Source organism: Vicia villosa, linkage group LG2 (assembly GCF_029867415.1).
Source record: "Vicia villosa cultivar HV-30 ecotype Madison, WI linkage group LG2, Vvil1.0, whole genome shotgun sequence".
Lineage (NCBI taxonomy): Eukaryota > Viridiplantae > Streptophyta > Magnoliopsida > Fabales > Fabaceae > Vicia > Vicia villosa.
The window spans coordinates 113,279,218-113,304,649 of NC_081181.1; the positions used below are offsets into that span (position 1 = coordinate 113,279,218).

The 25,432-nt window shown below is 35.6% G+C and overlaps 3 protein-coding genes across 4 annotated transcripts; 1 reads left to right on the forward strand and 2 right to left on the reverse strand.

The window, feature by feature from the left end:
* The first annotated feature begins 6,192 nt into the window (after positions 1-6,192).
* On the forward strand, positions 6,193-8,165 carry LOC131646635 (probable rRNA-processing protein EBP2 homolog). The gene is made up of 2 exons (XM_058916622.1): positions 6,193-6,283; positions 6,991-8,165. Exon 2 carries the CDS (start codon positions 6,997-6,999, stop codon positions 7,858-7,860), a length of 864 nt encoding a protein of 287 aa, XP_058772605.1. The 5' UTR covers positions 6,193-6,283; positions 6,991-6,996; the 3' UTR covers positions 7,861-8,165.
* A 2,818-nt stretch (positions 8,166-10,983) lies between these two features.
* Positions 10,984-14,299, reverse strand: LOC131651812 (protein IWS1 homolog 1). Its single transcript, XM_058921515.1, has 11 exons — positions 13,966-14,299; positions 13,368-13,872; positions 13,168-13,281; positions 12,672-12,892; positions 12,448-12,577; positions 12,287-12,349; positions 12,095-12,172; positions 11,899-11,990; positions 11,726-11,788; positions 11,478-11,628; positions 10,984-11,343 (listed from the first exon to the last, which is right to left on the reverse strand). Exons 1-11 carry the CDS (start codon positions 13,983-13,985, stop codon positions 11,245-11,247), a joined length of 1,536 nt encoding a protein of 511 aa, XP_058777498.1. The 5' UTR covers positions 13,986-14,299; the 3' UTR covers positions 10,984-11,244.
* Positions 14,300-19,133: 4,834 nt separating this feature from the next.
* On the reverse strand, positions 19,134-22,336 carry LOC131651813 (UV-B-induced protein At3g17800, chloroplastic). 2 transcript variants are annotated; one of them, XM_058921517.1, is made up of 4 exons: positions 22,238-22,336; positions 21,955-22,100; positions 21,217-21,494; positions 19,134-20,241 (listed from the first exon to the last, which is right to left on the reverse strand). In XM_058921517.1, the coding sequence occupies exons 2-4, from the start codon at positions 22,081-22,083 to the stop codon at positions 19,425-19,427; spliced, it is 1,224 nt and encodes a 407-aa protein (XP_058777500.1). In that variant the 5' UTR covers positions 22,084-22,100; positions 22,238-22,336; the 3' UTR covers positions 19,134-19,424. The 2 variants fall into 2 exon arrangements, with proteins under 2 accessions (XP_058777500.1, XP_058777499.1); XM_058921516.1 differs by lacking the exon at positions 22,238-22,336 and having other exon boundaries at positions 21,955-22,231.
* Between the last annotated feature and the right edge of the window lie 3,096 nt (positions 22,337-25,432).

Sequence of the window (25,432 nt, forward strand, 5' to 3'; positions counted from 1 at the left end):
CATTTACAATTACTAGTCTGCATGCTGAATTTTGAGATTTTACTGCATAAATGATTTGTTCAAGATTATACTTAAAAAAAAAAAGAGTCATTTTTGAGATTTTACTGCATAAATGATTTGTTCAAGATTTTACAAAAAACAAAGTCATTTATGAGATTTTACTAATGAAAGTCATTTTTTAGAAATTTAGATAGGCTTAATTGGATTTTTGGTCATTTAATTTATTTTTTTAGTTTCATTTTGCTTAACTATTTCGTTAATTTTAAGTCTTAAAATTCATTTCAACAGCAAGCACGATTCTATGCCATTCAACTTGAAAGAGGTGCAAAATCTTAGCTAAGAAAGCTCAAGAATGTCTCTAAATTTTTCTTAAATATGTCACCACAAATTGATATTACGGAATTTTCTTTTGAAGTTTTTCTAAGTGTGGGAGGAGGTCGACATTTCATGTCAAGACATTTAATAATTGTAATCTTGTGAATTAAAAAATACATTGTCCCTTGAAAGAAGTAGATGTCATATAGACCAATTGTTTAACATAAAAAATATATCTACCAAAGTCAGTTTTACAATTTTGAAACCTAATATAATTTTTAGTGTGTCAAGTTTTTCAAATAATTATTGTGATGAGAGTTATGGTTAAATTCTGAATTTGAGAGATCCAACTTCAATAAGTTTGAATAAGTTTTCATAACTAGTTCTATCAATGTTCATGTCTAACAACCACTCCATCCAATGCAAAAAAAGTAAAGTGTACTTGCATATAAGAAATAAGTGGTCTCTAATTTCCACGTCATGATTACAAAGAGAGCACCTCGAATTAGGTTGTCTTCTTTGCATCAACAATATGCATTAGTTTGTAAGTCACTAATGACTTAGCAAATGATATGTATGGATGCCAAATGGATTTTGTCTAAAAAGGCTCAATGTGATCTCTCTTGATACAATCATATGCATCTTTAAAAGATAGATAACTATTTACCGATCTTGTTCAGATGAATTTACCGACAATAGTATTATCAAATGACAAGTTAATCTTCAAAATACATTCAACAATTTGAGGAGGAAAAATGGATAAGTCATGATAAATGTTCCAATTGATGTATTTTATTTTCCATAAAATTGTCAGTTCATAAAATCAATGTTTTTTTCTTTCAATTACTAACCTACCATTTACTATGTTCCTTCAAAAAGAAAAATGAATGTTCAATGTCAGGCCATATTAAAGAAGACATGTGATGCATTATTGATTTTTTGTGCCTGAAGTATCTACTAATAAGAATAAAAAACCATTGATTATTGATAGCGAGCACTTCTAACAAAGAGATAAACAACCAAATTTATTTGTTGTCTTAATATCTTTCAGACCAAGACCCCATTTAGACAAATGTGAGCAAATAACCTTCCAAGATATAATAATTAGCTTTCTACTGTCTATGCTACTTATCCATACCAAATTTCTAATGTATGTATATATATATGTCCAGTTACTGAACCATAAATAATCGAAGAACGGTGGTTGTAATGAGCAACGATGAATCAGAGCTTCTGATGTGGAGGAAGAGAGGCTCATCTGCAAGATTAACATTCCAACACTCAAGTCAGTAAATGAAATAGAAGAGTGAATGAAATTTGAATTTGAATTTGTGTATATGAATTCTCTATGCGTATCCTTTATATAGTGGGTAGTTATAACAACCCAGTATTTGATAGACGTATGATGCAGAGAGTCGTTGGATGTATCTTGAATTTGGATCGCTTGCACTCGTCCTCATGGTAGTTATCCTGCGTTGCCTTCAATCCAACCAAATGACAACTCCCTCCGAATGGTTGGATGATGGTCATTTCGGTCGTCCCGGAACAATTGCCCCTAAGCCCCATTCTGTATGACAATTAGGGGTGGAAATAGGTCAGTCCGATAACAGGGGCTTACAGGCTAGCCTATATAGGATCAGGCCAGGCCACACATTATTTTTAAATAGAAAAGGCCTAGGCTTCTTTATAAGCCTATTTAATTAAAAGGCTAGGCCTCAGGCCCTAAAAAAGCCTCTTAGGCCTATCAGGCCGACCTATTTAAATAAATATGAATATTTTTTTTACGATCATTATGCTATGTTTTGTACTTTGTATTAAAATACATAAATAAAACTTGATTATCTTGAAGAACTTGTGAAAATAAGATGAAAACACCAAATGAACATTGTTTTCATAAGTTTTCTTAAACTAATAGTCTCCTAAAACTTATGCTAATAGGTAAGTTAAAATAAGTTAGTCTATTTAAACATTATTTTAATTGCTTATTTACATATGTCTAAAACAAAATAGGCTTGTATGTAGGCTAACAGGCTAACCAGGCCTTCGAAAATGCCAGGCTCAGGCCTAAAAAATAAGCCTACGACAGGTTACAGACCAGACTTAGGCTTCGGCTTTTTTGACAGGCCAGGCTTAGGCTTGACAAAGCCTAACTCCACCCAGCCTATTTCCACCCCTAATGACGATGCAAGGGTTTGTCGTATTTTCCTCATCCGCGATCACTTTTTTTGCCTTCCCGATGAAAATGAGAGATATGTAACAAGTATGGTGATTGTGTCATCTCTTTCTACGAGTTTTTTTTGTCAATCTTGGGGTTTTGACTGCCCCATGGATTTGAAATATAAATTGAATAATTTGATGGTTGCTCTGTCGTAGCTACACCCTGCGAGTTAAGTGTATGTAAAAGTCTTCCAATATTGGTGTGGATATTTAAATGGGAACCATTTTCATCCATCATTTCAAAGTTCAATGGGGTTCTGCGACTCAAGCATGAGGTCGTGGTTTGATTTACCGAATGTCAACTGTTTGTGGTTTCAGGGACTTTTTAGAGAGCTTGAAGCATTTTGAAAATCGATTTTTCTTGGTTACCCACTCCGCCTAAAGTATCATGCAACGGTATGCGCGGTCGAGGACCGAGTGAGAGGTACATGCATTAGCTTGTTTCCCAAGTACTGGAACGAGGGTCATTTCTATATGGAAAGTGGATTGTATATCTATAAAGAGGTCGACCTATCTCAGGAGGATATGTATACGAAGAGACGACTGGTGGGCTTTGTCAAGGAGTTAGGTTACCTCAAGGGTGTTACTCATCAGGATGAAGCCTCGCGAAAGCACTTGAAACGACTCATCGACGTCGCATGCTAATGAAGGCTCGTAGCAAGAAGGAAAGGAAGGATATTTTTGGTACAACTCGAATTCACTTTCCTTCTTCATCATCAACTCCATTATTTATAATGTGCCTACTTTGGTAATAATTATATGCAGACTCAACAAAGGATGAAGAGGAGCTCTGTCTTTTAAGACGAAGAATCTAGCTAATGAAAACTGTAGCGGGACCTTTAAGTGTTTCTCGGCTTCATTTCTCTTACCGGGGTAGGTGATGCTTTGCGCGCCCTCAATCTTTTTGGCTCTCATGTCGACTAGGTAACTCTTTTTGTGAGGGGTGAAACAAGAAAGGATGATTCTCTAGATTCTAGCTGAGATACTTTAATGTCTACTTAAGGTTCCCTTTATGTAGCTTAAAGATATTTAGAAGCTCAACATCTTGAGAATGCCTCTTTGGCTCAACGTTTAACTGAGTGATCCAATGCTAGTGTCACCGCAATTTTGGAGTCCTCCGAGAATGTTTTGCAGCAAGTGGGACATTTTGACCATCCTCTGCATATTTTAAAGGACCAAATTCGTCCATACCAGATGCTCAATGATGGGAAGTCATTTTTCTTCTAAACTAACAATCATCCCCTTTTTTTACATTAAAGTATAATTGAAATGAAGTAGATATGATGTTATTTTTACCTATTTATGGTATTTGTGTTTGATCCTGAGTACATTGCTCTGGGTTCCGTGCGAATTTACGAGGTTTTTCCCTCGAATTTTATTGGACATCTTTGGGACCATGCCCGACCAAGGATCGGAGCCCCTCCCCTAGGTAAAAACATGGTATGAGGTTTACGTCTGGCAAACCCACCTCGGCCTCTAGAGTAGCTAGCTACTAGAGGGGGCGTTATTATCGTTCTAGTGGTTTAGCCATTTCTTTGTGTGTGTGCTTCGCACAATGGGGTTTTGATTGTTGTATCAAACGCTCGTGGTGTTTGCAACAACACCCGTGAGTCTTTGTGTTAGGCCTCGATCCTTCAGGTTATACCTTAAACTCACTGTTACCTTACACAACCACAAAGGAAATAAGTATTTCAAAATTTGCAATTTCTTCATTACAAATTGGAGTTCATTATTTAGTTATGAGAAAATTGATTATCCTAAAAGCAACATTAAATGAAAATTCAAAGTTGTGAGAAAATTGATTATTTGAAAAAAAACATTAAATGAAAATTTGAAAACATAATAAGGTGGACTAGCCGCCGGTTATTCTTGTTGTCCTCTATCTTGCTGGATCAACCACTTCTGAGGGGTCAACGTTCATGCTATACAGCTGGCCGATTGAGTATGATACATTTATTTCCATGTTCTTACTCTCTATTTGGTCCTGTTGGAGTGCTTGATATATCCTTTTAGCCCCTTCAAGATCAACATTTATTTCCATGGCCTTACTCTCTCACATTTTACTGTTGCTAATTGATTAACACAAGTGTCCAATCGTTTAGACAAAATCTATATATAGAGGTAACCTTATCATTATTCTCATCTCATCATTCCCTCACTTGTGCATTGCATTAGAAACGTATTAGTTTTCTCACTCATCCATCATCACCTCAAAATAGCCATAAAAAGAACTCGCTCTTCCAAAGCTTTATCCTCATACTTCTCTAAAGACTTCTCTTCCCAAGATCAATAAACCAACTTCAACCTCGACTAGGATGGTAGAGAACTATTTGCTTCTTACTACTCGGATGAAAATATCTTCAAGAACTGCTCTTTCATGGAAGCCTTCGAATTTGCTGGCTTGAAGGACTTCTTTGTATTTGAGAAGCCTCGAGAGAGGTACCAAAAACTAGTGAAAATGTTCTACGTCAATATTTCCTACAAAGATGGCATCATCAATTCTGAGGTTAAGAAACACCCTATCACCCTGTCTCTTAAAGATCTTGCTCAAGTGTGCAACCTACCCTTCATGGAGCAAGATTATGATCAAATGGATATTGAAGGTAATGATTTTAATTTCGACAGTCATGCCCACTCGCTTATCATTGATCCCACTTCTAGAATTCCAAATATTTTCAACGTAGGTCTCGTCTTCCTAAATAATAGATTGATTAACTACATAATGAATCATGTGCTTTTACCAAGGAAAACTAACTATAGCACCATCCAAAAATAAGACATCTCTGCAGTTTGATTCTTGGAAAATAAAATTGTAAAAAACTGGGCAGGTTTCATTCTTCACCACATTCTAGATAGCTAAAGGAAAAAATGAACCTTACCCGATGTCGAACTAATCACCAAAATCCTAAGCTACTCCTGCATGAATTCGGAGAAGAAGAACCCATTTTTGCGTACACAAAGATAGGGAAAGTAGTTATAAGCAAAATGGTATTATTATTGAGACATTTTAACTTAACATTTTATTAGATAACACTTTATCGCTTTCATTACTGATTAGTAAAATTTAACACATTACAATTAACATAACTTAAAACAGACAATTACATAACTTCATAAAACAATAATAAATAACAAAACTTAGATAATACTAGATAATTCTAGACGTTTCAACATCTTGATTATATCGTCAACAAATCTAGAAATTGGCACATCAAACTCGATTGATCCCTTTGTTTGCCTACGATGATATGTTCTTCACAAAACCTTCAAATCTTCATCAGTCTGCAACTCAATGTTGTTGTATTACACCTTTCCTCCAATATCAATGCATGGTGTACAAAAATTGATCTTATCCACCTTTCTATTTTCAATGTAAGGCAACAAATTATCCAATTTAGATATCAGAATAGTGAGACTGGTGGTATCCTCGGGGAGCCAAAAATCAACAGGAGGTTTCACTAAAAATATTTTTGTACGATATTTTTAACTAAAAAATCAACAGGGGTAATTTGGATATTGTGGAAATTTGGGAGGTGTTAAGTAAATTTGGGGTGGCGGGACAAAAGAATTGATTTTGGAGGCCCAAAATAGCCTTTTTGCAATGGCCCGTAGCGGTTTTTGGGGCTTTGGATAAAAAAACGAATCTAAAACACAATTACACGCTTTCCATTATTTCAAGCTACCTGTGCCTCCCAAAACCCTTTCTCTAAACCCTAAATTTTTCTCTGCTGATTTTTGCAACTAGAAAACGGTGAGTCCATACACGCTTTCGTTTTCGTTTTCCTTTTCCTTTTCCATGTTGTATTTTCATCTAAATTCATATTTTTTGTTGCCACGCTATGCTTGTTCTGAAATTATATTATTGGGTTCTTATCTCACTGTATTGAGCTCTTAGATATGTTTTTTTAGTAGAATTTCACTTGCTGTTATGCCATCTTCATCGTGTAAAGAGATGAGCTTGTGCTATTGTTAGGTTTCATTGTTTTCTGTTTTGAGTTCCAAGAAGGGTATTCTGTTTTGAGCTGCTAGGTTCCAGTAATTACAAACATGGTTTTAAATTGACGGTGCGGTGTTGCAATTGCAGTGTGAATCCTGATTGGATGGTGTTTGAAATATATGGTTGAAAAACTTTTAAAATGAAGATTTTTCACTATATTTAAGAAAGATTGAAAAGAACTAAACCAACGTGACCAAAATCACACCTGATTTTAATTCACTCCGCAATTGCGGTAGCTGTAATGCATATCAAAATAATTATTTTTATGGCTCATGTATCTTAATATTTTGTTTTGAATGTGATACATTTCTCTTACCTATTTGTTGTAAAAAAAAAATTCTTTTGATGTTTTTAATTTTCTGTTTATCTAGTTTTTAACATATGGAGAGTTATAGTTTTTGCATGGCAATGTGTATTATTTTGGTTTGTAATATGATTTGTTTTCATTGATATTTGTATAGATTGAAATGGTGGTGCCTTTTGTTAATGATGATCCAATGATTGACGATGAAACTGAAGATTTGGATGAGGTACCGTCAGATTCAGATTCAGAAGAAGATGTAAAATTAGCTGAACCGTCAAAAACTGCAGTTAACAACAGAGAAGCGATATTAGATAAACTTGGAGACATAAGCTGGCCAGAGAATGTGGATTGGAAGCACAAGCTCTCCATTGATATTGATCAAGAGCAAGAAGTAGATGTGAACGATGACTTGGCTCGAGAGCTATCGTTTTACACGCAAGCATTGGAGGGAACTAGACAAGCCTTTGAGAAGCTTGAGTCAATGGGGCTCCCTTTCTTGAGACCTGCCGATTATTATGCTGAAATGGTGAAGGCAGATAGTCACATGGAAAAGGTGAAAAGTCGGCTATTAGAAGAGAAGAAGAAGATGGAAGAGGCTGATGAGAGAAGAAAGGCTAGGGAAGCAAAGAGATTGTCCAAAGAGATTCAGTCACAGAAGTTGAAAGAAAGGGCCAAGCAGAAAAAGGACGACATTGAATCTGTTAAGAAGTGGAGGAAGCAGAGACAACAGAGCGGGTTTGCTGATGGCGGCGATGGTCCAGATAAGGCTTTAGGCTTTGAAGATGGAAAAGTGTTTGAGAGGTCAAAGAAGAAAAGGCCCGGAGTGTTGCCAGGGGATCGATCAGGAGGTAAGGCAAAGCAAGCCTTTGGAAAGGGAAAGACGCAGAAGAAAAGAGATACTAAGAACTCCAAATTTGGTTTTGGAGGCCGGAAGGGATCGAAGAAGCAGAATACAGCTGACACAACTAATGATTTTGGTGGATTCAGTAAGGGTGCTGGTGCTGGAAATAAGAAGAGGAAGAGATAAACAAAATCTTCATTTTGATTTGTTTTCCCACAAAATGGATGTCATGGAATGTCTTTGGCTGTGGCACTTTTTTGGGAATTTTCATCAAATCTGGAGTTGTATGTCTTAAGTAGATTATGGTAAGTTGGTAAAACTTTATTGGCAGTTATAGATTCTTATATATCTACTCCAATTTTGATGTTTTGTTAAACAATTTGTTACTTTGTGCTGCTCATTACCAAAAGATATGTGATAGTTCTTTTAAACACAATCCAATGTAATGTAGACATATCTAGAGTTTTTATGTTATGCTATTTATTTATCAATTGACCACTCTCTTTTCTTGTATTTGTTTATCAGAAGACTGCTGATTTTGGTGCATGTTCTTATCTTTTTGCTTTAAGAAAGAAATAATTCAATGAAATTAAAATTTCCTCATTTTTGGGGTGCCAAAATTTCTTATCATCCTAGCAAAAGTTCCATTAGAAAAAACAAAGCAAAAGTTAAATTTCATTTGGTATTGTAATATAATTTTGTTCATCATGATTTTATTTATAAATTCTGGTATGGACAAGGGATGTAGACTTTATCTATATTGTCGATTATCTACCGATAACAGAGGCTATAGATTGAATATAATTATTTTAAGAGCACTGCTATATCACACTAATCCTTTCATGGAACAGTTTTTACGAATGAATAGCAATCTGTTGCCACCTTGTCGTCTCTGGTAACCACTGCTTTTCTACTCTGGCCCTTGTTTTCTTATTCACGTCGTCAACTGTTGTCTGTCTACTCTGGCAACCCCTACCTTTCTACTCTGATCTTTGTCTCCTTTAAGTTTCAAGCCAATTTAAACTGTAAAAATTAGACATATTGATATTATGGATTCAGAACTACGAGTAATCTTTAAGGATGTATATGGATTCAGAAATACAAGTAATCTTGTGACATACAGAATGCAATGAAGTATATTGATTTGGAGTTTTGAGAGCAAGGTAGAATATATTTCGCCTAATAAAATCTCCAATACAGAACCACATACTAGCAAGCAGAACAATTCGGATATTGCTTTGCAGTAGGCCACAAGCAAATATCAGATCCATTACAAGCTGCAGGAGGGGCAATGTCCTTTTTCTTCATGGCTTTCTTTGCCTTAGTCTTCATCTCCCTTCTCACACCACTAGTAAAAATTGCATAATAAGATACATACTTAGCAATAAACATATTAAACATGTGAACAATCTAAGCTTGTTTTGTGTCAATTGCATATCCCTAATTCCTAAGACACTAAAAAATTATGAAACTTGACCAAGAAAAACTCTACTTTTAAAATAGAAAAAATATATATAATCAAGAACATAACATGTCTCTATCCCAAATCAAAATTTGAAGGAAAGGCATAACACAAACAAAAGGACAACATAAACTACACATTTCTATGTATAAAGTTCATCCCTTATTCCTTCATATTGACAAAGAATAATAACTGCGAAGTGATATATAAAATACATCAATGCCGGTGGTGGAAAAAATTATGCACCCCAAGTGTAAAGAAGCAAAAAATGTTGAAGACAAAAAGCCTCAGTGAGATATTTATAGAAAGCCACAAGAAACTTGTTTGCTGCAGCTTTCACTGTCCCAGGTGGAAACAATTAAGACAGTGGAGTTCCACTCTTCTTACATGACTACACATTTAATATATTCATCATAGCATATCCAATACTCCCTCCGGTCTCAAATTTAAGCAAATTTGCAAAAAAGCTCACCCTTTAAGGAGAATGTCTCAATGCATTTGATTCTTACTCTCTTTCTAATTCTACCCCTATTTGTCGCTTTGGAAATTGTTGCAAACATTTAAAATGTAAAAAATTGTAGGGGTATTATGGAATAGTGACATTGAATGTAATAAATATTGATTTTTTTTTGCTTATATTTAACACCATAGAAATTTATTTTTTTTGCTTATATTTGAGACCGGAGGAAGTATCTCTTTTCACTTCTTCGACTTCAGTACTTCTCTTCATTTGAATTCTCACGACTCTCATTATGGCAGTTGGAATTCTCACGACTCTCATTATGGCAGAAAAGGATTTTTTGAAATCCTTGTCGCTTAAGTTACTTTTCAGCCTCATCGCGCTTTTCTTCTCCGTGGTGTCCATGATGGTTGCTTTCTGTGCTTCTCTTTGCTATGCTCTTAAAGGGACATCAAAGAGTTATAATAACAACCATGTCATTTGCTAGTATTCCGGTTATTGTTCTTGTTCTTAAAGGGACATCAAGGAGTTATAATAACAGCCATGTCATTTGCTAGTATTCCGGTTATTGTTCTTGTACCTTCGCAGTTGAGACTCTTCATTGAGATTTTCAAGTCAACAGTATTATCCTAATTAACTCTCTCGAGTACTGTTGTTTGACTTAAATTAATATACTTTAGAATGCCAGTAGTATCAACTAGTTGTCACTCTTCTTCCTAGTCTCTAAAAGAGAAAATTTTGATAAAATGGTGTTTTTTTCTATACTATGGAGTAATGGAGAAACACATTTACCAAATTAACAAAAAAGATTATATAATACTTTCATTATGTTGGTCCAAATAAAACTGGTCTACAAACAAGATTTTGAATTTGAATCTTGTAGACGTAAAAATATATGGGTAAAGGAGAATATCTATTACAAGTAACCAATTAAATTCTTTTACAGAAATAATCATCAACAAATATGGTTAATAATTTTTTTTATATAACATTATGGCTTATTAAACAACATACATTACATCAATTTTCATCTCTTACCCAGATTCTGAAAACTATGGCATCACATAGTAGAAAGGAGAAAGGAAGAATGAAACAACAGATGAACACCAAAAGTTTTTAAAGAACCCAACACTTTTGACATATCTTAAATCGTTAATGAGCTTTATATCTCAAGAATCATGAAAGTGGTTATTTATGCATTCTCAATTAATAATCTAATTGATTACCAATAAGAATCCTTCACACGACTTCACTAACCCATGTTGTTACCTTTTCCATCTCACAATTCACCTTACAATAGTATTTTGTTTCTTCTTTGTTTACGGTAAATAACTCCATATATGATGACTAATCATCCTGCCCTAAAAATAATACCGTGATTCAGTCGTGATCAAATAATCTACTTCAACAAATTATGTCTGCAAAATCCACATTTTCACTACATTGTTGACAAACCAAAGCTTGATTATTTGATAGTCGAAAAGAAATAACAGACACAAAAATGTAAATAATAATTGCCCAATATTCTATGGCTTCACATTTCCAATTCATTACACAACAAAGGCAGTAAAGGGGAGACTGTATTTTGATGACATCCCCCATCTTCTTCAGTACAACAAACAAATCCACCATCCAGTATTGGTCCCATTTAAAAGTACTTGACCATACCACGACCTTCCACGCTCAGTTTTGTAGCCTGAAGCTGCTTCTTTTTTGGAGCCCTCAACTGCTGCAATTTCTTATTCATCTGCAGTTAACAATCCAAACCGGTCAAATTCTACTAATCATCATAGCAGCGGGTATAATTTTCAATCTTCATGTTTTGTTCACAGACACTTGTTATTGGAATAAAATGCCAGAACTTAAAAAAAAAACACCAACCTTCATTCGATGCTGGTCTTGTGAACCTTGTTTTGCTCGGGCTCTAATTTCATCAGGGTCAATTTTAGATTGGGGGCGGATCACAAAATCCAAAGGTGTTGCTTCTGGCCTTGATGCATGTTGCCTGGAAGATGACTGTCCAGCCCTAGGCCTGCATTACATTTAGAAATTTATTATCCAAATATAAATCAGTGATTCCTGAAGTGAAACTGAACAAAAGAAATTTATAAACATCATTCAATCCCTACTGTGAAAGATCCAAATCAAGATCGCCATCTCTAGATTCCATCCCTGCAGCTTTATTTGCTGGCCTGTTAAAGTTCAAGAAAACTATATAAATCCAACCTGTCATAATGCAACAAGTAAATCCAATCTAATAATGACTGGACCAATCAATTTAAAAAAGACGGTATAAGCATACTTTTTAACTGATGGCCTCCTGTATGGAGCCCTATCATCCTCAACATTTCGCATGTCTTCAAACCGAGTACTTTTATTAAAAATAGGTCGGCTCTGAAATCACAATTAAACACTATAAATTGAAGGGAACCAGACAGGTTTGAAAATTAGATAAAAGATAATGACAGAGCGAGAGTTAAGTAATCTCTTCTACTGACCCATTTATCAACCAAATCTTTGGCTAATTTCCTATTTACATTGATTTCTTCGTCGGACCTTGATAAAAACATAATCACCTGTCAAAACAATGAAAATATCAGTCTAAGATATTACTTCCAAATTCCAATAACAGGCTACATGTAGACATCCCCTATTATTTTGTTCACATCATCAAATAAACAGAAACCCACCTTTCCAAGACCACTCCTCTTCAGCTGTTCTCTTCTATCAAAATGCTCTAGGTCTATGGGAAACTGCATAATAAACAAAAATGAATACAATGTTAGAATAATAATCTTAGTAAAATAATAATAATTGCATCTACATCAATATATTGGTAGCAACTTGTTACATCATTCAAAATCTTCAAAATTGCTGTTCTTATGTTAATATTTGGCAGACTTCCATCAGGAAGTGGCTCAAGCCAATTCTTCAATAAAGTAAGCACTCCATGATCTAGAAACTCGAGTTGAAGCTGCTTCCTGTGAAATAGAGGGTGAAAAGTAACTTAAATAACGGGGAAAAATACAAGATTAACAAACAACCAATCTAAAGTAGCAGGCAATAACGGCTTACTTTGAGAGGACTTCTTGGAGAAGAGGCAACTTCTTGAGTTTATTAATAGCGGGCTTAAACTGTCTATTCAGTTCAGCATCCTCTTCTGCAGTAATCTCAAGCTCAGCCATGACATTTTCAACTAATAAAGCGATTTCTGCAGGACTCCTCTCATTCTTCTTCTTTTTCCTACCCACTTTGAAAAGATCCTTAACTTCATCATCCTCCTCACCTTCCTCTGCCTAGAAAATCACATAACAGAGAAAATGTATCAGAAAAGCTTTTGATAACCATTGTAAGAAATCCTATAATTGCTTTAGTACACAATACAATATGATTAAACTATAAATGAGATAGATTAACCACAAAAAACAACCACTACATATTTCATTTTCAAAAATTCTACAGCTGAGTTGAAGAACTTGTGATGACAATATTATAAAACTAAGTGGATTTAATTTAACTAAAATTTTATCATAAAATCTTCACAAAAGAAATAAGGGAATAAAGTGTCAACCTGAGGAGCATCACCAGGAGATCGTGGTTCATCATAACCATATAAAGCAGGTTCTACTCCAGTGTCATCTATAAAGTTATCATCATCCATATTCCTGTTACCCTCATGATCATCCTTGACAAAGGAAACAAAAGAAAACTAGCATCAGATACAATTCATAACCAAAAGTGAATTGATAATGGAAAATCAAAAAATAATACCTCAGAATCCCCTCCAGCAATTGTATCCCACATCTCCTTAACTTCACCCTCATGATCATTCCCAGCCTTCCCAGCAAACCCTTTCTTTGAACCCCCAAATTTAGACCCACTCTTTCCACCGCTACTTTCACCATACCTCTTTTCCCCTTTCAGCCTCTTTTCCTTCTTCCCAGATCCACTTTCCTTCTCTTTCTTCCTCTTCCTCCCTTCCCCCTCATCATCCATCGCCGGATAACCGTCCTCCTCCAACTCATCTTCAAGCTCCGGTGCAACCGACAGCTTCCCCGACTGTTTCCCGGTATCGCTCTTTTTAATCAGCCTCTTCCTCGGCTTCGATTTCGACGAATCGGCGTCGTGGACCGGAGTTTGTGACCTCTCTCTACCACGCCAATCGTCAACATCTTCCTCCTCGAAATCGTCAAGCTGTTGCGGCTCCGGTGTCGCTTCGCCGTCAGATTGTACATCGTTGTAGTCCATCAACGGTTCGCCGTCTTCATCGCGATACCTAAAATGCAAAATCAAAACAAATTCAATCAAATCGACTGAAAAATAAAACCCTAACACACAAAAATTCAGAGAGAAAGGGGAAAAAACGTACGGATTGTCTTCGTAACCCATGGTGAATTGCGACGATTACGCTGTGGCGGAGAAGGAATCGAAAATTGTGATGCGATTGTGAAAACTATGAATGAATTAGTTGAAACTAGGATCGGGTTTGCGTGCGAAATGAAGGATGAGAAATTGAGGATGTAAGAGAGGGTTTTATAAGAGAGATTGAAAGCGGGTCGGGTTAGATAATAAACGGGTTTCGGCTTTCGAACAAAAAATTGTGATAGACGGTGCTACCGGAGCATGTTACTGTCTCTCTAGACAAGCTACGGTGGTTGTTCGTAGATTTTGCATCTCGGTAAATAAAACGAATGTAATACTTGAAAATTAGGCGAGTGGTGGCCAACTTAAATATCAATAGTATGATTTTGTTTTGGCAAAATTACAATTAACATATATCTATTTTTTCATTAACACTACCCAAAAAAATTAACATATATCAAATTTGTTCCCATCATAACTTACATCGCCATTTTTTCTATATCTCATTGACTTATGCTTTGAAGTGCTGACCTTGGAGGTTCATTCCACTCTTTCGTACTAAAAAGCATTTGTCGTCGCTCCAGTTAACTCCACATGTTTATATTCATCATTATTGGATATTGTACGGAATAGAGGCGGTGTCTGTGGGAATCGACTTTCGATTCTCATGAATTTCCACGATTAGATCCTTTGAATCCAAAACCAAACATTTATTACCGCGATATTGATTTTATCTTGGTTACCGAGATCTTGGTTTCATTGTGGTTACAGCAACCAGTGGCGTCGTCTTTCGGTAGTGTTGTTGGATTTATTGTGGTTTTGTCTCTCTGAATGACGGTGTACCATCCAATAAGGGGGATGTAAGAAACCAAAAAAAAACAACTAGCACCAACCTCTTTGAGATCATCGGCAACAACTAGGAGCAGTGGCGGAGCCATGAATTTTAGGCAGTCTGGACAAAATTTTTACATCATAGATTATTCATCTGTTTTAATTTTCACGCCCTATTTTTACTAATTTTGCCCCTGATTTTTTCTAAAAATCGGCTATTAAGTTGGGGGAATAGAAAGAAAATAGGAGTTGAGTCCAGGCTCGCTGGGCCTTGGAACCGCCCCTGACTAGGAGATGGGTATAAGACAAACATGTCTAAGAGTTATCAAACAACGAGAAGGTGGTCGGAGTTTCCAACGTGACAGTATTATTGGTCGTAAATGTCGACATACCGAACCAATTGGTGTTAGGGATCCTTACTGATGGCAAAAATTCTTGTGATGTCATGCACTCCTCTTTAAGAATTTAGGGTTACACGATCAAGGCCTCATACCATATGAAGGCAAGAACCTTCTAGCATTCAGTGATTCCACTACTCGCTCATGCGGAACTGGGGAATTCCTAGTTATCGTTGAAAAGGGGAATGATGAGAGGACCGTGAATATGTGTTTCTTGGTAACTCCTTGTAGAAGCGTCTACAATTGCATCATAGAAAGATCTTTCCTCGAAACGCTACTGCCCAATTGAAGTGAACCAATTGTTTTGGTTGATCTATGTAGGCTCGCCTATTATCACAAACCAATACTAAAGAATTCTCGCGTGATCACCCTCGACTCCAAAAAAAGAAAAGAAAGAAGACACATATGTCCTTTGTCGCTGCAATCGACCTCGATGTACGAGTAGATGAAGTCCAACAAGATGTCAAACTTAGCATAACACCGGAGACCCGAGCAAAATCCCAAAGATTTATCCTAAATGGAAACTTCAAAGTTGTACTACTTGATGAGAATCCAATAAGACCAGTTTTTGTGAGAGCTAATTTTACATCCACATTAAAGGAAAGACTCATTTAATGCCTGTGAGACAATGTCGGCCTTTTCCCAGTCTCTCGGGGCAAATGAACGGTATGGACCCCAATATAGCATGTCATTGGTTGAATATCGAGCCTTCTTCTTGATATGTGGCCAAAAAAAGGAGAAGTATGTCCCACAAAAGGGAAAAGTGGACATGAATACGATTAAAGGATTGCTCGATGCCAAATTTATTTATGAAGTAAGATATAATGAATGGATATCCAATGTCGTACTAATTAAGAAGGCATTTTGGAAAAAGAGAATGTGTGTTGACTACATTGGCATCAGTCGATCATGTTTGAAAGACTCATATCCACTCTCAAAAAATCGATAAACTAGTAGACAACTCAGTTGGATACAAATTGTTATTATTCATGGACACATATTCTGACTACAATTAGATACCCATGTATGAAGAAGACATGGATAAAATTGCTTTTGCGACGAACAGAGCCAACTATTGATACAATGGAATGCCTTTTGGTTTAAAAAATGCAGGAGTGACGTATCTGAGGATGATGAACAAAATCTTTGAAAAATATGGTCGTCAAACCCAGTGAAAAAGAGTGACACGATAGACACTTAGATATTGTGTTTTGTCGGGTTCGACAACACCACATGAGACTAAATCCATATAAATGCACCTTCAAGGTCAGAGCAGGCAAATTCTTGGGCTTCTATATGACAGATAGAGCCGACAAATTCTTGGGCTTCTATATGACAGATAGAGGCATAGAGACAAACTCTGACAAGTGTGAAGCGGGTATTAAGATGAAAGCACCAATTAAGAAGAATGCTCACGACTTTAAATAAATTAATATCGAGGTCGAGTTAAGACACATTACCGTTTTACCAGTTACTAAATAAAGAGACTTGTTTTGATTGGACCCTAAAAGGAGAATAAGTGTTTGTGTTGTTGAAAAGGCCTTATTTACCCCGTTAGTGTTGTCCATACTGGTTACAGGGGAAATTATGTTCCTCTACTTGGTTGTCTCCACAAATTCAAGCAGTGTCATTCTCTTTTGAGAAACAGGCCATAACTAGAGCCCGATATATTTCCTATCTAAAGTATTAGCCATACCACCAGAAACAAGTTATTAAAGGTTAGAGAAGGTAACATTAGCATTAGTGATTGCCTCTAGTAAGCTACAACATTACTTCATATCACACACCGTCATTATCTAGACAAACCTACCTCCTACACATGTCTTTCACATGCCTATCTGGTAGGGTGGATGATAAAAAGGTCTATTGATATATCTAAATTCGACGTCTCTTTCGAGTTTAGGAAAGCGCTAAAAGTCCAAGTGTTCGCGGACTTTATAGTAGAGATGGCCCTAGAAACGTCAGAACCAACTAGTACGTGGGTCGTGTTCATAGACGGATCGTTCAACGATAAAGGAAGCAATGTCAAACTTATATTGGAAGTTGAAATTGGTCTAGTGGTTTAGATATCTCTATGCTTCAAGTTCCCCACTATCAATAACCAAGCTAGGCACGAAGCCTTCATCGTCGGTCTCATGCTGACATCACATATAAGGGCAAAGAACGTTAAGGGTCTAATGAACTCATAGTTAGTGGTATCCCAAGTCAAAAGGGAACTGCAAACCAAAGATCCACTATTGCAGCGGTATGTCAACATGGCGTGGAAAAGTTAGCGAAGTTCAAATCACATGAAATCTTGCATGTCCCTATGGTGCATAACACCAAAGCGAAAGAATGTCCTACCAATACTCGCGAGCACTAGAATATTAGATATAAACCACTCCTTTATACAAATAAAAATCTAAGGAGAATTTAGTTGGAGGATAGCACACCCCTTGCTAGAAGAACTTAGTTGGAGGACACTACACTCATTAACAGAAGAAGATAACACACAAGTCATCATGGAAGAAATGGACCTCCTATAAGAAAAAATAGCCTTTACCGCTTTTATGAGTGCCACCGTAAAACCAACAACCACTTCCATATACAATAAATAAGTTAGGTCTTGAAGCTTCTAGCCTGGCGACCTCGTGTTAAGACAAACTGATGTTAGGGAAAAGAACGTCAGAGACTGTAAGTTCGCTGCCAACTGCGAAGGAACTTATGAAATGAAAACTAGTACATGAAATATAGCTTACACTATGGAAACCTTGTTCGGATAACTCATCCCAATAACATGGAATGCTACAAAGCTCAACTGATATTTTAGCCACGTCTTCAAAAAACCCCCAGATTATATGAATGCAAATTAGAGAAGCCTCTATAATGTAACGTCCTTGAATCAAGTATTATGATACATTTTTGTTAATTTGTATGATTGTCTCATCCATTGTAGAACAAGGCATACGATTAAAGCGGAGAGAGACCTCAAAATGAGATAAACAAAGCCGCATTTGACACGCGTCTCTCTTGGTTGCTAGCCACTCCATAGCGTAGGTGATGGAGCCCGAATACGTCGTCCTCAGACTAGGTTTTCACCTAGGGCCAAAAAGGGGGGAACTGACCATTGGCTGGATGCGGGCCCCAGATATGTCAAAGCAAAGTTTGGCGCTTAACCTAACCAATGCGGCCCAAAATTGAGTCAACCTTGCCGAAAAAATGATAAAATTATTTCAAGACGTTAAAATAAAATCACAATATTAGTGTTTTGATGAGATGAGACCCTGACATTGTTAGTTAAATCATTTATCTGTAATTTTGAGTTGAAGCTTTAAGAAACTTGGTATGATGAATTCTTTAATTTTGAGTTGAAGCTTTAAGAAACTTGGTATGATGAATTCTTGTAGCATATAGGTTGGAAAGGCTAAGATGCAAATAATGCTTGGTAGTTTGCATATTATGCCTTGTGCGGGATTAAGTTAGAAAAACTCTTGGTGAGTTGTCTGTCAATGACAGAAATAAAATTCAGTGGTAGATACTTTATATAGGTATGAAGTATGTTGTGTGATCTTCAATTATCATTATTTGAAGGAAATTATGAACTTGTTCATTACTACTAGATAAAATCAAATGGTTTTGACCTTTGAGATGTAGTTAAAACAGTTTATATTCATAATGCCTAAAGACAAACTTTATTTAAAAGCCAACTGTATCTAATGTGAGCAAGTTCAAATATGAAAATACCAAGAGTGCCAAACTGCAAAGAACATATGGGATACTGTTTATCTGGCTAATGAAGACAGTGACCAAGTAAATGAAATGAGTCTATGACTAGCATGCTAGTTCATCAATATTAACTCTTTTAGCATTTAAGATACATTTTTCAATTAATGTAGGTTTTAAATTGGGGAAATGTCAGTCTACTAACCATGTGAGTCCATGGCCACATAAAAGAAAGTAAGAAACATTGCATGAAATTCCAGGCTATTATTTGAAATTTAAAAAAAGAAATTACACAATAGAAATTCTGCATGAATTACAGAGCTCGCTCTTCCACTGATGAGAAGATTATCCTGGGGTTCTACCTATTGCACTGTACATACTTTTAACATATTTCACATGATTGTGGTTTTTCTCTAGTTCAGAAATATTGGAAAATTACTGCTGTTTAAAATTGCAATCAATTCTTAAGGGTAAAGCTCCATGCTTTACATTTACAATCTAAACGAATGGGAAAAAAATCAACAGGTACAGTCTTCTATTTATTAAGAAAAGGATACTTAAAATCAACATAGTTTTCTTGGTCCCATAGGAATGATCCAAAAGCAACAGCTTCCAAAACAAGCATGGTCACGCCTGAGAAGGTAAGTGAAAGTAATTCATCGTTGGTAGTTTCAATTGAACCATCCTCCGTAACTTGAATATCAGGCCTTCCAAAGAGGGCCTGAGTTTGCTTTTCAATCAACGATATAGCTTCCTTGGAGCGTAAGAAAGCAAGTCTCTGAAGTGTATCTGCATCCAACTGCATCACATAAGCTTTCAGTCCATATGATTTTCCTTCACCAGTATCCATGTAATCCTTTTCATAATAACCTTCCTCATCTGGATAGATCCTAATCAAGGAATCGGAATCCCAGAGCTTGTTTGGTGGTGATGGTTCATCAAAAACTATATTTTCGCTACTAAAATCCTGTGGAAGTATTCCCGTTGACCTCTCAAGTTGGAACCGTTCATCAACCCGTTTGAGAAAGTATCCATACATTATTGAAGCAGCATATAACTTTCCCAGTTTGATTTTGCTCATCTGAACAATTGTCTGGAGAGGACCCACAGTCCGTTCTTCTAGTACCAAAGATAAGTGACTCTGTATCATCTCAAATGCCTCTGGAGAATGAACAGTTTCTAGCTTAAATTCTTGATTTGGCCATACATCCACTCGATCATTAGGATCCGAGGTTGTTGATATTTTTGGTATCATTGAAATTTTGCTCTCTTTAAATCTGTTTACGATCGAGCAGTACATTATCTCTTCCAATGTTGTACGCTTTTCTTTCTCTTTGATTTCAGATATCCTCCTGAAATTCAGATTTGATAAGACTAATCACATTTGCACTACCGGTAGCGATAACTAAATAAACAAGCAACCAAAATTGATACAAATATATTCTACTATAATTTCTTTCAATCTTCCATAGGTTTAGAATACAATGGGTGGCCGAGCACACAAGTCCTAACAAATTTGGATTAACATGAGATGGAAAAGAGAAATTACTCGTAGTATGTGTGTGCCCATGCACTTATACATGTGTTTAAATTAGTAATATAAGTAGCTAGCTCCATACAGTTGACATGAAAAGATCTTACTAGCTTGAACAATATACTACTAACTACACTGCCTGTAGCCAATTTCATAAAACTGACAGAAAAATATCTTTTAAGCATGAACTAACTAAGCATGGTATATTGGTATTAAACAAACTGACATTTGATGAAAAATACGGACTAATAGTTTTTAAATACGCTGATAACTCAATCTTAAATTCCAAGTCTAATTCCAATGTGCTTTTTCAAGGCTACAAATAGCGTAGCCTAACTAACGCATGTTGTGGCCGTGGTTCTACTGCATACCAAACACACATTACCCAAGAAACAGATCCAAGTTTTGTTCTACCATCCTCATATTACTCGTGGGTGAATACCTTCTTTTTAAGTCACACAAACTCTCAAAAGTAGTTTATCCGAACACTGTCTGTGACTTTAATCATTAACCATTTATGCATCAGTAAGAAAATTAAGAAATTCAAGAAGAGAAAAACACATCACAAAAGGAAACCTATAACATATATATGCAAACGTTCCTACTAACAGGTCACATGAAGACCTTTAGACCTGGAAAGATGTTACACAGTATGATAACACAATATGTGCTCAGAGCCTAAACTTTGCTATAGTTGTCCTTATAGCCATTTTATTTTATTAAGCTTTGCATTCCACACAGCTAGTTCTAGTCAGATTATGGGAAATAGGAAAAAAGAGATTGCTATACTTACTTATAAAGGGAATCCACGTCTGAAGTAGAAGATTCTTCTTTTTGGGCATCTCTTTCAGCCAGAAGTTTCTCTAGCTGTTGATCAATGGTTTCTGAAACTAAATGAGGATGAGTTTGCAAAATTTGTTCCAATAGCTGACCAACTGGGGACTCAAATTCGAGAGGAGGAGAAGGTGCAAAACTATCACTTGATTCTGCAGATGCTCTCACAGCTAACCTTCTAGCTCGGAAATTGTAGGGTTCATTATAGTGTTTAGCAAAGTAAGATGGAGGACAACTCTGCAAAGAAAGAACACTTGACAACTGTTTATTGAGATTACCACGTAAATAACAAGTACTAAATCACAGAAACTCTCCCTCAACATCTATGAAGCACGGATACCGCAAATACAACCCCAACAACACTGACACATAGACACCGATAATAATTTTTTAAAAATAATAATAAATTAAACGTAATCAGTGAACTCAACAGCATAAATAAGCATTGCAGCAGCTGAAACAAGTGGTTATCAAATTGAGATTCAAATTGTGAATCCAAAACCCTATTTTCAAATCGTGAATTCATTTGAGCCATATACACACGAAAATTCTAAAAGAATGTAAACTAATTTTGTAACTAACTGCTTTTTTTTTACTGAACTTTCAACCTTTAATATATGATTATGCTAATAAATTCATAAAAGTTTCCAACTCAGGATATAGATTACAAGTAAAGATTTAGACAAGAAAAGCTTACTTTAAGAAATCCACGGGAAAGAAAATTCTTCGCGTCGTGAGCATGCAAATGGCGGAATTCCGGTAGGCGGAGCGACGACGAAGAAGGAAGCACCACCAAAACGTCGGTGATTGCACCTGAAACTTGCATTTTGGATATTGTTGTGGCTATGGCAGTTGGAAGAATCGAAGAGAAAAAAAAGAAGGAAAGTTGGTTAGAAACAGTTTTGTTGTAACCGTTTATAGTGAAAGGATGTGAAAAGAGAAATAAGCTTGCGTGATGAAAGCGCTGAGAAGGTTCTTACAGTTTTCTCTTTGAATTCTGAATTCGTGGCTTACAGCTTTCTATAGGAGACTGCGCCGTAGTAGCTAGGGGAAGACGAGAAGAACACGGATAATACAATTGCCGACACGTGTCTGCGTGAAAATTAACTTTAAATATTAGGGTTAATACCATTTTACCCCCTGCCATATAGATCTTTTCTGGTTTTGCCCCCTGTAAAATTTTTTTTTTGAAAAACAACCTTGTCATTTCAAAAAGCTAACTTTTTAGCCCCTAAAGTCAAAATCCGCAGGAAAATCCGAAAGAAAATCCGCAGGAAACCTGCAGATTTTCCTGCGGATTTTGACTTTTGGGGCTAAAAAGTTAGCTTTTTGAAATGACAAGGTTGTTTTTCAAAAAAAACATTTTACAGGGGGCAAAACCAGAAAAGACCTATATGACAGGGGGTAAAATGGTAATAACCCTAAATATTATTTTAGTTTTTCAAAAATAATAATAATATTTTATATTTTATACTCCAGATTTTTTTTTATTATCACCGGTATAATCTGATTCAGGGTCAGTTTTGACATCAAATGATTCTAATATTCTCCTAATTACAATTGCGGGCATCAAACTAAACACGGTGTTCAGGACTGCTGGTTACTGACACTACAATCTGATTTATGTGATTAATTGATATGCATAGATAATGTAAAAAAATTAATCATCATCATTCAAACAGATTATTTTAATAAAAATGAAAATAAAGTTAAATAATTTTACCAAATTAATGTTGAGGTTAAACTTAAAGATAGTAGTGCCAAATTGAGATTTAACAATTAGCCATATCACATAATTATTTTTAAAATAACAATGTGACTTGACACTTAACATGATTGTAATTGATTGTCAATATAAAATTATTTTATATGTATATATTATTTTTTTCTCATTAACAATTTGACTTTGAAATTTACTGACACTGTCAAATTTCTTTACACCATCCGTGTATTTTAATTAAATCCGTGTTTTATTTATAACAATGTCGTACAGTGCTAAACGAAATTACAACTTTAATTGATTAATGGATGCAAAAATAAAATTCAATGGATGCAAATATGAAACTCCTCTTAATGTGTTATGACTTTATCTATTAAATAAGTATAATAAATTTTAATGATAACAAAGGAATAAAAGCATCCTCAAATTAAGAAAAAAGATTTAAATAAAAAAAGGTTATGAATGTTTGGCGTAAGAAAATTAATCAAATGCAAAGAATGACATTGAATGAGTTAAAGTTTATACAAGTTCGATAGTGATATTGTGTTTTAGTTGTTTTTATTTGTTTAAAATCATTAGTTTGTAATATCATGCATGAGTGACTCTTAAAGTATATAGATAGCACACACACTGTTAATTTTGGTTCCACCAATAAACAGTGACGTCAATTTTTAATTCCTGCAAAATTCTACTATTAAATTATTAAATCATGTTTGATCCAAAGACAGATTGCAATGGAATCGCAATAGGAAGAAGAAATGTGTCCCCTACCTCGAGTCAGGGAACTCTTCCTCCAAATCTCCTGATAGAGTCGTTTTAAGTTTTCGGAGACCATGTGTAGAGTTGCTATAGTTTAACCATGACAAAGAAAATAAGGACCCTTTTTAATCACAATTTAAACTAACAAATACTTTATGAGGCCCTATTTAATTGTAGTTTAACCCTAAAAAAATTTAGGCCCTGTGCGGCAGCCCGCCTTGCACGCCCTCAACGACGGCCCTGCCTCCTGATCCAACCACTGATTATGATTGATGTAACCAAGAGCGAATCGTTGCAATGATAACGATCTCCTACTATCAGATCTCGTCCTATCAGAAAGATAAATCAAAAGAATTTAGGAATTTATGCAATCACAGCACATTGTAGGAGGTTAACTGATCCAAATGCAACTCGAAGTAAACGTGAAGGTAGATTTCCATCACACAAACCAAAGTATGAATGAAATGAGGAAAACTTCGTGCATCTGAAGGATTCATCAACCTTCTACGAAGGGAGGCATATATACCTAAGGAATGACACTTGAAAGTGAGAAGTTGAGTAGCTACCAATAGTTTCCTATTAAGTTGAACTATTAAAATATGTGCGCTTCAATAGCAAGACTGAGATATGCATATTGTGTGATCCACCTTGATACTTGGAAGAGGCAAGAATTCAAAAAAAAATGGATTATGATTCCAAGCAAAATGTCGGGCACGAAAACCTGTAAGAGCCAAACCACACCGCTCAGTGTAAAAGAAACCTGCTAAGGAGTAACGTTCGCTGACACATATCACATCAAAAGTAAAACCGAGTACTGAATATCCGAATGTGAAGTCCCTGACATTAATCGTCGAAGATATGAGTGCAATTCCTTTTAATCTTGAAGATAAGTATTTCCCAAAGCTCCTAAAAATTTAAATAAATAGATTTTTTTCCTAAAGGAAAAATATACGCAGAGATAACATTATGATCCTCCACAACATATCATAGATTATCTTTATGAAATAAAACCATATCAGGTAGAATGCGTTTAAGCGCAGGTGGAGCGTCCCACTCTTAAAAACTAGCCATTCCAAGAGAGTAGGTTGTGGATCCCAGGAGATATCCACCTCGAATTAGCATAAAAAATTGGGAATAGGGACGGGAACCTGCTCTTGGTCGGGGGTCGGTTCCTAGTGACGCAGAAGACTCACACCAGCTTTTTAGCTATTTAATTAGAATTTTATAGTTTTTTTAACGATAAATTGTTAATAGTTAGTTTTATATTTACACATTTCTCATGGATTTAGTTATATACTTTAAACTCATTTAACTTTAAATTCAATTAGTTCAAACCACTTGAATTATCCTTCTTGTCATTAAAATATATAGTTGATGTTTAAACATCGAGTCTCTTACATTATGCGTGCGTTTGATTTGCAAAATAGATGGACTTGACAAAACAGTACTAAACAGCTTTTTGTATTCTACTATGTTTGATAATTAATGCACCCGACAAATTTTTTCTCAATTTTGGTTGATATGCCTATGCACCAAACAAAATAATATAATTTTTATTATAATACAATTTATTGATATATAAAATATTATTATAAATGAATCAAAATATTAAGAGTTAAATATGTTGTTGTGAATTCAATGCCAAGAACAAAGTATAAAATAAGGGATGAATAAAGGACAAGGAAGAAGAGGAGAA

Bases quoted from the DNA above. Each gene is read 5' to 3' on its own strand.
- LOC131646635 (XM_058916622.1), top strand. From the start codon at position 6,997: ATGGTGGTGCCTTTTGTTAATGATGATCCAATGATTGACGATGAAACT.
- LOC131651812 (XM_058921515.1), bottom strand. From the start codon at position 13,985: ATGGGTTACGAAGACAATCC. The intron at 12,350-12,447 runs GTAACAAGTTGC...TTTATTATGCAG, and splicing joins TTTTGAAGATTTTGAATGAT to TTTCCCATAGACCTAGAGCA. The intron at 11,629-11,725 runs GTAGGGATTGAA...AATGTAATGCAG, and splicing joins CTTGATTTGGATCTTTCACA to GCCTAGGGCTGGACAGTCAT.
- LOC131651813 (XM_058921517.1), bottom strand. From the start codon at position 22,083: ATGCAAGTTTCAGGTGCAATCACCGACGTTTTGGTGGTGCTTCCTTCT. The intron at 21,495-21,954 runs GTAAGCTTTTCT...CTTTCTTTGCAG, and splicing joins TTTCCCGTGGATTTCTTAAA to AGTTGTCCTCCATCTTACTT. The intron at 20,242-21,216 runs GTAAGTATAGCA...TCTGAATTTCAG, and splicing joins GACGTGGATTCCCTTTATAA to GAGGATATCTGAAATCAAAG.